Source organism: Watersipora subatra, chromosome 4, assembly GCF_963576615.1.
Source record: "Watersipora subatra chromosome 4, tzWatSuba1.1, whole genome shotgun sequence".
Taxonomy (NCBI): domain Eukaryota; kingdom Metazoa; phylum Bryozoa; class Gymnolaemata; order Cheilostomatida; family Watersiporidae; genus Watersipora; species Watersipora subatra.
Window position 1 is genome coordinate 42,002,860 of NC_088711.1, and position 16,076 is coordinate 42,018,935.

A 16,076-nucleotide genomic window follows, 5' to 3' on the forward strand; every position below is an offset into this window, starting at 1 on the left:
TTCCGGCAGCAAAATATTCTGCCAATTAGCGTTCTGCTACAGCCAAGCACGTGTGTTTTATCCAATAGGATAAACTTTCGGAAATAGTGACTATCAGTAAGTTTGTGTGTATGTTTTCTTTTACCGCCCCGTGTACAGTTGAGATTTTTGGTTAATATTATCGGCACGCCTTGCGGATCTTTACCGCGGCTTTGGGAAATTTCTAGGATTTTCTTCTATCTATCTATCTCGATAAAATATCTCTTGTGGCCCGATAAGCCTTTAGAGATAAGATGCGACTATAACGATAAAAGAGATCAGATATTCTTGTAAAATCGAGAGTTAAATAAAATCTGCTATTGAGCTTGTTCCATATATATATCAAAACTTCATGACTCGGTTAAAAAATGAGAACTTCATGGCATCTGTATTAATAGTGTGCCTAATATTAGACCCACGAGTAAAATAGGCGGAGTTGCACAGTGTAAACTTTTTAAAATCGACCATAAGGTCTTGATTTAAAATTTTCAGTAAAGTGTTTTTATCCTTAGTGCATCTTCTCTCTTCAAGAGTGTGCCAAGACATGTTTTCCATTGAAGATGTAATACTGTCATACTTTCTAAAACCGTTTGCCCATCTGAACGCTCTTCTGTTTATGGCTTATTCTTAAATAGTTTTGACAAAATGTGAAAAACATGCAAAAACATTAACTTTGTATGAGTCGGAGATACAAGATCAGTGTGACGATGAAATATTTTGAATAAAATTTTGGATTACAGCTATCACTGGTGAAAATTCAACGCATATTTTGCTTCAGAATCCACTCTCGATAGGCAGTATAGCGCTTGGTTATTTATTTAATTAATACGGTGTAGTGGTTGCTAAGTTGTGTTGTTGCTTTTATTAATATTATTTGTTGTACTAGCAGTAAAGAAGGAAAATTTGGTTGCCAAAGCAAAGAAGCCACTCTTGCTTAATTCTGCAGTTGTTTTCTTGCTACTCATGGTTTGTTGCTTCAATCAAGCTTGCACTCAGTAACAGCCTGTGCCCGTGAGACTCTAAAAACATTCAGGAGACTATTTTATAAATCTGCACAGATCAAAGCTACAAACGTCTTATAAGGCACTAGTATCTACAGTGGCTACGGTAAAGCAACATTGGTTAAAGGGGTCAGAAGCAAGAGAGGAAATATGTAATGATGTATATACAGTGTACTAAGAGGAACTTAGCTATACAAATTGAACTATGGCATGTTCTTGTTCAGTAGTCGCAGCTCGTAGTATTCGGTTGTATTCATATAGTACCTATTTGCCCATTCAGTGTGGACATCAAATATAAAAATAGGCGCTATCATTTAATACACAAGTATAACAAATAGTTCAAAACAAGTTTTGTCTCAACATCTTGTTAACTAAAATTGCATAATTCTTTTACTGATCTGCTGGCAATGCTACTTTTGCAATATTTCGAAATATAATATGGTGCAAACTCTGAGAATAGTTATACAGAAGAGGTTTTTTGCAAAGAATGTTACTGTTCTAAGCTTTGAAATAAAAAGCAATAAAATTCAAGGTTTTGATAAATGACAACCCAAATTGCATGTGACCTAAGTAAAAGTCTAAGACTTAAGTGGCTTAGATACAAAGTGGTCATCTAGAGAAGATATAGTCCAGCCTTTTTATGGAACAGGCTAATTTGTTTAATGCGCCATGAGAACTCTTAAAAGTTAGCACTATTTATAAGCAGAAAACAGTTTAGCCTCAAGATAAAACACAATACACAAAATAGTAACCTCAAGATAGGTAATGTGACAAGTTTTTTAAAGTTTGGTAGCCTGCAATAACGAACAACAATGAATTTTAATGGAAATTATTTAGTTGCTAAAAACAAAATAGCATAAAAAGCGTCGATTTTAAGATTAGCTTAAAGGTTGACTTGCAACAAAATTCACATTACAGTTATTTGGTAAAAGATTCACCATGTCTTACTCTGTTGTGTTGTAGGTGTCAAATGTGTGGAAAAGTGATTACAATCTCTTAAAAGCTCAAAAATGAAAAGCCGCCGTAGATTGGAATCTATTTATTTCTCTGACGTAGTCATGACAGTTTGGTTATTGTCTTGTCACGTGATGTTCTCACGTGAATTGAAAGGCCAATAAAAAGCTCAATATACACTTATCGTAGCACTAGTTTATGACAAACACTGGGTTTTACCGAAGACCCCAAGATCAAATATAGATGCTCGCTACTTTACAGTCTTGTTTCGGCCTGGTCTAATCGGCAAGTCTTAATCTGATCATGTGACCCAATACTTCGCAAATAATTTTTGCAGCACTTTTCGATTATCACAAGTGACCAACAGGCGCGTCATGATTATCAGACAATGATATGTACTCCTTCGAGGTAAGGCTAAAAAATTAAATGAATTTTTACAGTAAGTTATAAGATATCACTGCTAAAAATGACAGCATTACAATGTTGATAAAACAGGCGCGTAAGAACAATAGACATGGTTTTATTGAATGCGTGAAGTATATTTGTAAAAATATTTCGACGAATAAGGTTGCATGAAAAAACCTGGAAGGAGAATCCAAACTACGGCGGTCTCGTGTGACTGCGATTAACTGTTCATTTTTTAGCTTTTAAAAGCTTTTAATCACACTCCCACATATTTGACACCTACAACACAACAGAGTAAGACATGGTGAATCTTTTGATATCAAAAAACTGTAATGTGAATTTTGTTGCAAGTCAACTTTTAATATTTACATCTGAACTGATAAAACTTCAAACTGCAAACCTCGTAAATAAAGAATTAATTACCACGCAATTCTCCAAGAGATACCGCCAGTTGTCAAAGATGATTGTTTCAATTTTTGAAAGATTTAATGTGGATACCTGACGCAGGAAGCTAGCAGTGTTAATAGCTTGACAGGCTGTAAAAACACTTAACAAATAGCAACTGCTGATAGAAACAGGCCACATTTCAAAATTGAGTTTAACATTATCAAACTCCCTAATTCAAAACCCTGGTACACACCTTGGAGAATATTGTAAACATGTTGGACCATCTAGTATTCCATGATGTATTTACTTGGTTATCCTTACTGAGAAACCAGATATTGTCGAAGAAGTTGTACTCTTTTTAGAGTATTAACATTCTGTTTAATATAACGTGAAGTTTGCCAAAGCACATCGTCAGACATTTTTATATGACTCCGGTATAAAGTTTGGTCAATAAAAATATCAAATTATCCTCTTCAGAAGTTCTCTAGATTATAACATTTAAAATAGCTTTTATGATAGCATACAGCTAGAAAATCATCGCCCAACTTTTTTCATATTAGACAACTTCAATAAAGTCAAATATTTCATGTACAGCCCTACAAAAAAGTACATCTTATTATCTATCAGGGTTGTCTATACGAACATTTTTTACCAACATTCTAGTACATACTCTACAGTAAAAACTTTGCTAAGCATGATTGTCCATTTATTTAAAGATGTTTTTTGTTTGACAATTATACTAAGAAAATCAAGCTGGGAAGAATGTGTTTCCACATGATTTTTGCTAAAGACATGTAAATTAATTTTTAATCTCATGCTTCATGTATTATTCAACATTGTCAGCCATCTTTGATAAGTTGGAAGTCGGCCAGTTCTTCCGAGCATTCTTTTATATGTAGTCGTTTTATCTGGTTATATATTCTACTCATTGTAAACTTTATATGGTTTTTTAATGTCACATCTTAATTATAAACATAACCCAATTTTCCTTGACATTTGCTTCTATTTGTGTTATCTACTGTAACAGTAGAATGAGTCAATAGTATTCTTAATCATGTAGTTGGTGGGATGACTCGCTGAAGACGTGTGAACTTTTATTACCTATTATGACCTTTTTGAGGCAGGCCATCATTACTGCTTCCTCAGCTGCCATCATTTTTAATATTCAAAGAGACTGGATTGGATTATGTAAGGTAAGCTTTCAGTTGAGGATCTAGATCTGAACCTTTCTGTCATGTTGGCAATAGAAGTCTGTAGTCAATCCTTTTCCAAGTGTCTTCTGCATGACAACAAAACAAGCCAAAATAGCTCATTGGTTAAAGATATGGTATTCTATGAGACAATAGCTTTTAGAATCACAAATGTAACAGTTAACTTTATGGTTTTTCTCAAGCATCTATGGGGGGATGAAAATTCCAGTTGATCATCACTTTTCTTAATTTTTGTTTAATTCGAATGTGGTTTAGCAAATGAGAGATTAAATATTCCGGGTAAATATTAATTATTTAGGTTAAATATTAAGTAACCCAAATATTATTTGGGTTACTTATAACCCAAATAAATAATAATTGGAGTTTATTTTTTTGTGTTGACTTTCCTAGTAAAGCATACCTCCAGGTAACATGCATTAATCAATTAATGCGATAGAACTTTGTCAATGCTGAGACAACTTTATTGGAAGTGTTTTAGGATGTAAACAGGTATGGTTTATCATTTAACGATAAGCCATCACTCCACTAGCAATCACTTTACCAGTAATACTGTTAAGGCATTAGAGTAGTTGGATGTTTTACTAACAACTTTAACTGAGGAGGTTAATGCCAACAAATGAATGGAAAATGTGACTCATTATTCTTCAAATAAGACCCACGCAGCCCTCACAAAATGTCACATATTTTTTTGTAGCGAACTGGGTATGACTTCTCTTAGTCGTTGAAAATACCTCACTCTAATAAATCCGCTAAGGAAGGTCCTATACAGTTGTGCCATTTGTTGGTACACTCTAAGCGCCAGTAATTGTCAGCTACTGTTTTTAGGTAGTTGGCATTTTTTTGGAAAGTTCAGTAAGGAAAGTGTCAAAGCAGTTTTCTTCCTACTGAATTTTGTGATATCAAATACAATGGAGCAGCAACATTTAGAGCGGCTTCAAATATAGCCTTGATATAATCATCGTCTCGACGCGGCTTGTGATGCAAAACTCCAAATAACGTTGGTGAAACTGACAACTAAATACGCGCTCTCAGCTAGTCAACTCATTTCAAATCATCCGTAGTTGTCTCACCTTTGATTGCGTAAGAGCAGTTTTCTTGATTTTTTAGACGACTGGTGAGTCAATGCTACCAACTGTTGATGAGAATGCCGTCCTTCTAGTTGACAAGAGAAAAATGGCTGTTCAGAAAGATCTGAGAAGGTAAGAATTTTACAGGGTCTCTACCCACTGTGCTATTGATATAATACCCTCCCCGCCCACTGTGGTATTGATATAATACCCTCCCTGTCCACTGGGGTGCTGATATATTACCCTCTCTACCCACTGTGGTACTGATATATTCCCCTCTCTACCCACTGTAGTACTGATATATTCCCCTCTCTACTCACTGTAGTACTGATATATTACCCTCTTTACCCACTGTGGTACTAATATGTTTCCTTCAATAGTTACTACTGTACTAGAATATTACCTTTTAGTTACCACTATACTGGCATGTTACTTGCACTACTTACTGCATTACTGAGAGGCTATAATTACATGTACATCTTTACTGTTACATCACAGGTCTGTTCACCTCTACCTAACACAACCTTCAAACAGCCTTAGCATGTAAAGACAACCAGATTACTTAGGTTTTTGTATGGGCCTATGCTTGCAAGGACCATTGTTATTTAGTTGTAGTGGTAGGCAGTTGGCTTTATTAGACACTGCATCATGAAACATGATAGGCTAAGGGAGACAAATCCATATTTAGTCACTATTCAGATCAGAAGATAAAAAGGTTTTTAATTTAAAAATGGTTAACATCTCCTTTCCCAGCATTCTTAGACTACCCTAGGACACTTATGTATTCGCGGCATCTAACTTTCGCATTTTCGCGGTGTCATCCTCTATCGAAAATTTAATGAGCTAAACGAAACTAAACTATCATAACGAACGAGCGAAAACGCGAAGTTAAATAGCTTTGTTCATTGATATCCACGATAAAATCGTCATATTAGAAATGCAGGCAATTTTCGTATGTGGTTGGGATCAATGGGAAATTTCTGGTAAACTCATTATAGCTAATACACCGACTGAGCAGCATGGCATTGCAAATTAAGATTATATCAGTTTAGTCACCGAATTTGTAACTGATGAGGTTGAAAGTCTGGTAGGTGAAGTCATAAAATTGAAGAATAATTATTGTAGTGATGAATTTTATTACCAACCAAAAACAATATCAACCCTCATCAGGTCCAACCATAATATCTCTTTCACTGCCAACCATGTACAAATTCGCTACCGGCCTAGTGCCAGCCATTTTACCGAAATTGTCGATATTGCTTCATGATATGTATACAGTATTTTTTCAAGCTCTACTTTAATTATCTGTATAATCACGAAAATCTAAATTGGCTATTATGTCATTAACAACTAATTACCTGTTATATGACTCGCGCGGGGTAGTTAATGAACTCCCAGAAAAATGTTCGTTTTTAGATTAGAAATTCTCAAACAAGTTTAAAATTGCTTCGTTGTTTTAGGCTGGTTTTATAGAGAAATTTTTGGACAACACAGTCAATTTCATAAAACTCTTAAAGACCGTGGGTTATGTGGTCAACAAATAATAAAATCAGGTTACCACGCAATTGTTGAGAAAGTCCAATAATGCGTTTATGACAGTGGCCCCTAGAAAACGCATAAATGCGTTTATGGCAGCGTAAGGGTTATACAGTTTTGGTTGTGAAGTTGGTTGTTACCTATTTATTTTCTTCTTGGGATTCGAGTGTGAAAGTCACGGCGGTAGGACCTAGACGTCATTGATAGTCTAAGAAACGAATGGCAGCAAGTGATCAAATTGAATTGTCGATCTCACCCACACATTTCAACCTGTGGTTTACAAATACGAACTAGTCCCAAATTGAATTTTTTTCTTATTAGCGAACTGGACCTGAGGAATGTAATCTGTTTTTTCCACTGCATTTATTTTCACATCGCTATATTTTCACACTCATCAGAGCCGCGAAATTAAGTTGCAGCGAAATTTTACTCTGTGTGCTACTCACGAAACTAAATACTAGCGAAATATAAGTGTCCTAGGGTAATGATGGACAGACAAATTTAAATCAAAGCATAGCTTTATATTGGGTATTAGTTTTGCATAGTCTAATTTTTGTTGCATGATATCTTGCTTTCATTGAGTATTCAAGTCAGCAACAGGCGGATAAGTATTTTCAGTCTACCGATTCAAGTTATGTTAGGGAGCATAGTATAAAAACTATTAGTCAATAAATACTTGATCGCATTTATATCGCATCGGATCGCATCGGAACTTATAAGTTCCGAATACAACTGTGTTGTAGATGATGATGTAGGGGCTCTACTTGTAGGGGAGATGTAGTTATGTTGAGGAGTGTCTCGAACCCAGACGAGTTGCTAATAAAGCGAATCACTGCCATGTCAGGTGATATAATGCCTGACAGCACTGAACCGATCAACAGATATCTCCACTATGCTGATCATATTCGTGTGAGTCCTATTGTTGACACACATGCGTTTTTTGTGGCATTCGTGTAATACAGCTAATTGCGGAGTCTATTTGTATTTTCATATGCAGTGATTTCTTTCCAAAGAATATCTATGTTCACAATGTTGATAGCTCTTGGAAAGCTAGAGTGACATTTTCAGATCTTTCACTTGTTGTATGTTGACAGCTCCTTTTTTTCACTTGTTACGTATTGTCAGATCTTTTTCTTGGATGGTGACATGTTGACACCTCATACCTTTATATACAGGTGACAAGTTGACAGCTCCTACTTTGACTTGTTACTTGCGGTCAGCTTTTTTCTCAACATCTGACATGTTGACAAGTTTTGTCTTTTATTGGCTCATCTCATGTTAATAGCTTATTCTATTCAGTGGACACGTGGTGTATCGACAGCTCCCGCTTTCGCTTTGTGGTATGCTGACAATTCCTGTGTCTCATTGCGTTTGTGCTGGAATGCAATTTTTTTGCCAACACTACTCTTGCATGTTTTAATCTTTCGCTTTTTCGTGATGTCATTATATTTTTTTGTGCGAAGCGAACAGACTTGTCAAATTTCATTCAAATGAAATGTTGCTTTTGTGAGACAAGCTAATACGTGACCCTCAACATTTTGGGATCGATGCATATAAGAACTTCTACAATCATATTAAACAACTTGTGATACCCATTGAATCTTGTTACTGGTGCTACATTTGCATGTTTTTTACAAATAGACAATATGTGTGCTCTTGATGTCATTCATGATGTCGTTACCGGCCATCTTTGTAGACAACTTTTATCGTTAAAAAGATGAAGCTTTTGCAATAAATTTTTGAAAACTATGCTTTTGTTTACAATTTTTTTATTATAGTATGAAAACAATACTAAAAAATACTATTAAATAAGAGAAGGATGATCATTCTCTACAAATATAGCAGCTTTTTTGTGAGTGAACGCATGTGCAAACGGTAATGACGCGTAAAAAAACCGATGGATACAAAGTTTTCTGTGATCTTTACAAATTAGAGATAAAGTACAATACAGTAACAAGTGTAAAACATGAAAAACCAACTCACAATTAGTAATGGAAAAAGTTGGTTTTATCCAGGGATTTACAGGTAACCGTGAGCGCTATACTTATTTGAAATATAAGTTCTGTATAGACGATCGCATGATGACTAAATGTTGTTTTTGACGATAATGTTGTTTTCACTTCATTGTTAAGACGAACCGTTGATTTTATAGATAGTCTGTCTTTAGCCACCTCAACGTAACTTAGCTTTTACTTCATGCAATTTTGTTGAAGCTCGTTATTCCTTAGCTAATTTATGAGATTAGAGCATAACTGGGCATTAGAGGCTGGTACACATGCTTCGGTGATGGTCGTTAATAACAATTTTCACACTATCACAAACCCATCCGCGTTTGTATCAGTGACGTAGTGTTCTCACTTTTTTTTTAAATTTTAGCGAAGGAACCTCTTAGTTTGATTTTGATTGAATCAAATACTAGTCTCGCAGCAACTATCATAAACGGAAATAAATAAATCGTGGTATCTGCGATTGTGAATCACTATCATCGAAATGGTGAACATCGTACAGGTTGTCGTTTATTCCCTTTCGAAATATTGGGAAAGTTTGACAGCTGCAGACTTTCTATTCACATTTGCTATTCACATTGCTTCGTCGATGCTAATGGCCCCGGTTCTCATAGTCACCGATGAACGCCAAAAGGACAACGTTCTAAAGATTGTCTCCCTTACCACGGTGATACCTTTTGAACTATATATATATATATATACATTAATATACAGTACATACCTGTAGGTTCCATCTGGACATGTCTGGGTGGCTGGAGACAACACCGGGTGCTCACGAGATAGCAGGTATTTTGGTCCAGTTCCTGTGGCCGTCGTCCAGGGCAAAGTTCTTTATCAGGTCTGTTTGTGTCGTAATTTTATTTCTTTAGTCAAAGTCTACTATAATAGCTCTCTTTTAATCTCTCAATAAAAAAAGAATTTATTTTGTCTTGCCGTCGCCCTGTCACTGTGTTGTACAAAGGCAGTCAAAAATATGTGACAGAATATTGCAAATGTGGCTAACTATCTATATCATCTTTGATATTTTTTTATCTTTGTCTGGTCAAATTGTGCCAACTAGATATGTTTTTCTGCCCCCACGTTTTATAGATGTATGCTTGACAAATATAAGAATTTGTATTTTTAGTGCAGTTAAAAATATGACGATGTAATAATCTTTATAAATACAGCTACCCTGGTGAACTAGTGCGCCTTGAGAGATCCTCGGGTGTTATACCTATGCGTACAGTTGTTATGAAGAGCCAGTGATTGGTCGATTGGCGCAGTTGTTAGTGTTCTACCATGCTGACAGTTGTGAGTTCGAGTTAAGTTTGATATAATCTTTTTTTCCTGGCCACCAACTAGTGCTGGGCACTGGTACGAAAACTCGTACTCGCGGGTTTATCTTCTCTCGAGTATCGGGTAATAGAGATTTCAAGTATCTCGGTCTTGCAGGTTTGGGTTTTGACTTTCGAGTTCAGGTTTTGGTACATGGATCCGTCGAGTAGAGGGGACAAAAACTCGGTCTATTGCGCCCTGCTCTCTAAACACTGTTTAATAACCCGCCTGTTAACCCTTTGAACACTGGCCTTTTTTGTCATTGCGTGTCAGTAAATCTGGGCAATGATCCGAAGTTTTTAAACTTTTGTTACATATATATATCTGAACGTGCTCATAATACAATGGTATTTAGTAAAAAACTAGTAAAAAAGTCGGGCAACCCACAGCAAATGTCATCAAACAGAAAAAGCAGTACTTTATCATTATTCGGGCTAAAACTATAAAAGTTTGTATTATTTTAAAAAACTCGTAAAAACATTTACAATAATATCATATTCATTGAGCACATGTTCATCATTATTTTATGACTCAAAATATACTGGAAAATTGTAATTTGTATTATAAAGATCTTTATTTGCATCACAGTCATTCATGACCTACCAACAAATGAGTCATGTCAATTTGTTCGCGATATTGTTCAAATCAAGTTTGGTATTAAAACAAAGTAAAGATATTTGAAACTGTTACATATGGGAGTAAAGTTGCTGGTCTAATATCTTGTGCGAAAATTAATTTGATTGATTTACGGCTGTTGCTTAGAAACGGCTTTTGTAAACAAAGCCATGTGAATGCTGGAATTCTGGCCGATAGAGATTCTGACACACCCTACGCCATGCCTGAAAACTGACAGTTGGGGTTCAAACTTCAAAGGGTTAAGGCTGCGAGCACGAATATCGGTCATTAGAAAATAGTAAAAAACAATAAATAAATTGAATAGAATTATAATTGCATCGTAAATTTTAAAATATGTTATTTTAATACATGAACAAATATATTTTAATACATAAACCCATCTCAACAAACCCGATACCCGAAAAACCCGTTGGCCAAGAGGTATTCATGCAAAGCACCACCATTTACCCGATACTCGAAAAACTCGAACAAAAAGGTCCGAGTCTAAACTCATTGGCCAAGAAGTACTCGTGCCAAGCACTACCATCTACCATCTTTGGACATACGGCCAGACATAGCTCTTATTTTAGTATAGATTACTAGGGGAATTCCTGGCGTTGCACGGGTATTAAAATCAGCTTATAAACAATGAGAGGTCATGAGAGTTGCCTACCTCTTGCTATTAGCCTGGCACATTGCCGATGGCTAATTTGAGTAAGGTTACTAATAAGAGCTAACTACTTGCTCTCACGGGAGAGCAAGCATAACATTACGTTGCATGGTAACCGAGAGCAGTAGCGTATTTTCACTCACATCAACATATATCGCCCAATGAATCCATCAATCTCACATAGCTAAATTGGTAAGGCATTTGCCTGGTGAACGGGAAGATTCGAGATCGAATCTCCTGCGATACGGATTCTTCATCCCCATATTTTAATAACTATAGCTGGACAAACTGAACTACATACACACTGAGTTTGAGATTTATATATTTAGATTTTATCTAATTGATAAAAAACAGTGCTTTTTATGTGTTTCGAAACATGTTATAATATTACTACTATTGAAGAACAGCAGCAACTGGTAGACTTCCATTCTTTGACAATGCATACCTATGGAACTTATGTTCAATATATTGGTACATAGAACAAGATTCATAATTACAGAACTCATGGTGTCAAATATTAGGCTAGTTTTAAAAAGTTTTTAGACAACTATTGGAAAACTGTAAGAACGCTCGCAACATGAACTTTTCCAGCCGGTCAAATTAATAGTCGCTATGAAGCTATAACAGCAACAATTCAAGCTTGCCATTTGCCTGCCTGACAAATCATGCACACACATTAACATTAATCCTTGGATGAATGTGCATCAGGTTTCTTTGTCATTTATCATGTAAGTTAGCAAAGCAGTTACAGACTGTAGCAGTTTCACTAATTGTGAGGCAAACCAAAATTTTATTTGTAGACGAAGTGAGAACATATTCCTTTTAAAAACTAGGCATAACATAATAGAGTATTCAAAAAATGCTGCCGCTGATGCAATGTTTCATTTAAGCTCGCGTGCAGGTGTGTTTCCTGATTCTGATGTCCGATTGCAAAGATTGTCTGCTAAAAATAACATAGCAGATATGTAATATATTATTTTAGAGCATCTTAAATAAAAAAACAATAAAGACGGCCACATCTTTTTAGCAATTTTCCACAGAATTCAATTTTTTCGTGAAGCTAGTTTTTTATAACGTGTGACAACCTGAAATTTTCCTATATTAAAGGTTGGTATGAGCAGGTAAACTCTGTGCAGTATAAGTTAACTATAATCTTACATTGAGACCTTGAAATTCTAAGTTATTCTGTTTCAACATTTGCATTTATATTGGAACTGTCATATATTGGGGCATATATAAGAATACATCGTATTCTGTTTGACTCGTACCGAAGTTCACAACCACGATAAATGCTTTAAGTAATTACGTATAACACTAAAAAATACATTATATAAAATTATGTACAAAAACTTAAAATTAAATTTTAAGGCAAACTAAATTAATAAATCAGTAAAAAGGTTTTTAGCTTTACCTTACAGAAATATGAAGTGTAGACTCAGCAACACCCAAGTTCGATAATAAAATTGATAATAGAAATATACATTGTAATGTACTAACTTGGATTATATAAATGAATTCGTTTTATAACTTTTACTTTTTTTTAATTTTTCCTAACCTCTTAGGCCTAATAAATAAAAAAAATTTGAGATTTTTCTTTTCAATAGGTTAGGTAAATGTTTTTATTTTAAAATTTTAGTTTGTAGTATATTTGAACATTGTCTCCGTAAATTGCAAAACTGGTTAACGGGTTGTTTACTAACATTGCTGAACTTGTGGAATGCTTTGGTAGCGGAAAAACATGGATGATGATCACTGCGAGTGTAACAGGACAAATGCCATAACCAATCGGATATTTGGTAGCACCCAGAGTATTGACATTTTACTACCCTACAGGATTAAAATATTCGTTGGTCATAAAAATTCGCGATTTCGCGAGCAGTCAATCCCGCGAATTATTAAATTCAGTGAATAATTAGTTCTATTTTTAATCACAAGAGAGAATAACTCTTGCATCAAATTGAAAACTAGTCGCTAGCCTAGTTTTTAATGTAAATACTAAACGTAATTGAGTTCCAAAACATTTTTAAAATCATTGCCTGAGCTTTGAGCTAACACCATTGGCAATGTACCACATTTATTTACAAAATTATTCGAGGTTGTCACAAAATATGCAGAATGGCGTCATCGCGAAAATAGCCGCGAGGCAGAAATACTAAACGTAGCCGAGTTCCAAAACTTCTTTAAAATCATCGTCAGGCTTCGAGCTTTATTGCCATAGCTTCAAACTTTACAAAATTATTCAAAGTTTTTACAAGTTATTCGGCATGGCTTCAGCATAGCAAAAAAGCTCTCCTAGTCTCTCTACATTAGAATCAACTTCATCAATCTCTAATACCGAAGTCAAGGACGATCATGATTCTGATCTGGACATTATGGTATGTATTTGATTTGCAGTGCAGATACGTTTTTCCATAATCAACTGCATTAGTTAATTCTTTTGTTTAAAAACTGATCGCTTTCATCAAATACTTCAGCTATTGTTTTTGTACTTCCTCAACACTCGTTAATATTTTTTCTTTTTTGTGTTCACTGCAGATTGAGAATGAAACAACCTACTCCGATTACGAAAACTAGAGACAAGTAGTAATATTCATCAAGGCAGGAAGGCAACCAGTCAACCTAGAAGTCAAGTTGCTTCATCGACAACTCCTTGATATCGCTGTAGCAAACATGATTAAATTATATATTTCATTTCATGTATAGATATATTATAATTTATTACAAACTTGAGTGTACAAATAAAATATTTTAAATACAAATAAAATTTTACAAATGATGAATGGAGTAAATATAAACAGTTTAGTCCATATGGCGGTTGTCTAGCAATAAAATTAAACTGGTACTCTTGATGTGTGAATACTAGCGTGTAATGGTGCTTTTTGACTAGTTATTTTACTAATAGCAGATCTGTCACTGTCTTGGGTAGGTGTTGAAGGCGATTCTCTCGCTACTACATGGCTGGTGGGAAGTTATTATCAGAACTCTCCTCGTGGCTTACTATTGCAAAGTTCTGCCGGTTGGCCAAATATTTGCGCTCGTAAAGGCGTTTTTGTTCCTTTTTTAAAAACAGATATATTCTTCTCGTAAGTAGCTGCGGTCACTTCAACCTGAATTTCCAGACCTCCCTGAATGATTGGTGTTCTTGTAAGAATGACATCTACCACCCTTGCAATCATTGTTCTTCGGTGTATGATGAAAAATCTTTCTCTCACACTAAAACAAATAATGAAGCAGTAGGGATGGAAAAAATACGGTAGTATTGCGTTTTACCGAAGAACCAAAGTAAAATTCAACTAATTTAGTAAATGTAAAAACTCATTACTCACCACAAGTTGTTGGCTTATTAAAGGCCTCCAAAGCGATGAATATTCGTGAAAACCTCTGGACGCAGCAAAAATTGTTTACCGTAGAATAGCATGATCGCCTCGCAGTCGTAAGCTAAATATAAACCGGAACACGCAGTGTGCGCATGCGTAGTAATAACTATTATTAGCCGCAATAGAGTTAACTTTTCCTAGAAAGCGGCAGTTTTCAGCCGCGAATAAATTCATCCGCGAATATGCATGAAAAGACAATTTTCGCGAAATATAACTCCGCGAATAAATTCATCCTGTAGGGTAATTGGCAGAGATCCAGTAAGCATAGACCAGATTCTATGAAGGGGTGAATATAAAAGCCATTGGTTATGTTAGCACACAAGTGTTCTACAAATTATGATATGATTTTGTTTCTAAAGTGTAATTAAATTGGTCTGCTTACAGTCAATGTGTAACCGCTTTGGGTAATCGCTGTCATATTGTGTATAAGTCGAAACAATTGTCCTTGACAATTGCCAGTATCTTTTATAAGATTTGCAGTTATAAATTTTTATTAAATTTTCAGATGTAAATATTAAGCTAATAGTAAAATTACCCATTTTGTGCTCTTGTTGACTTTGTCCACCAATGTGACATCACCTAAATTTTCAAAGGAATGCCGATAACTTCGTGCTTCACAGGCTTGTGAGAAGCATCACCCTGCTGTGCATGGGAAGTAACACCTGTAGTGTAGAAGCTACATAGCATATTGCAGGTTTCCAGATGTAATAACCCTGTGTGTTATAATGGTCATCAGATTTTATCTGTCAAATCAAAATAAGCTAAATTTAAACTAACTAGAAATTGTCTTCTCAAGATCATTGTAGAAGTTGTCTTCTCCTTGTGTTGTAAGATTTCTGCCTTTTGCGCTCGTTAAATTCTTGTTCACATTCGCAGTAATTTTTGTAGCTGACTCCTGAGTTCAGAGACATTTCAACAACAGTGTGAACAAATCAAGAGTGGAATTAGAGTTAGTTATCTTCCCTTGTATAGCTCACCAAGACCTGTTGGCTATCCGCGCTCAGCTCATTTTCAGAGCCTCAGAGCCGATATTCGAGGAAGGGCATGACTACATTTTTCTAGCTTATTTAGCACTCTTGATTTCATGCATGAAGAATACGATAGCAACTATCTCGGTTTTTGAAAGACTGAGATCGTTCTTTTTTGTGTCACTTGACATATTCTAGGCATTAGTAAATATTTACTTTATATGGACAGTTGTGGTGAATTTGGTAGGGAGCTGTAAAATAAATTACTTTGCATCTGGTTTATTTATAGTTGTTATGTCTACTTATTTTTCCCTTAATGGAACATTGTTGTACATCATACATGGGCTTTCTTGTCAAATAAACTCCTATGCTCAGTCTTCCAGTACAAAGTATGAAAGACGGAGTCATACTGACTCAAAACTAGTCTATTTTAACCAAAATTACTATAATAGATTAGTTTCACACGCAACCAGTTCTCTGTTTATTATATATTTGTGTCAGCATAACCTTTCAATCAAGTTTCCCAACAGCTACTTGGTTTGCA

The 16,076-nt window shown here is 35.3% G+C and overlaps 1 protein-coding gene across 1 annotated transcript; it reads left to right on the plus strand.

The window, feature by feature from the left end:
• The first annotated feature begins 699 nt into the window (after positions 1-699).
• On the plus strand, positions 700-15,952 carry LOC137393087 (uncharacterized). Its single transcript, XM_068079494.1, has 6 exons — positions 700-767; positions 3,826-3,958; positions 5,084-5,175; positions 7,350-7,488; positions 9,313-9,423; positions 15,453-15,952. The coding sequence occupies exons 2-6, from the start codon at positions 3,872-3,874 to the stop codon at positions 15,489-15,491; spliced, it is 468 nt and encodes a 155-aa protein (XP_067935595.1). The 5' UTR covers positions 700-767; positions 3,826-3,871; the 3' UTR covers positions 15,492-15,952.
• Positions 15,953-16,076: the final 124 nt, after the last annotated feature.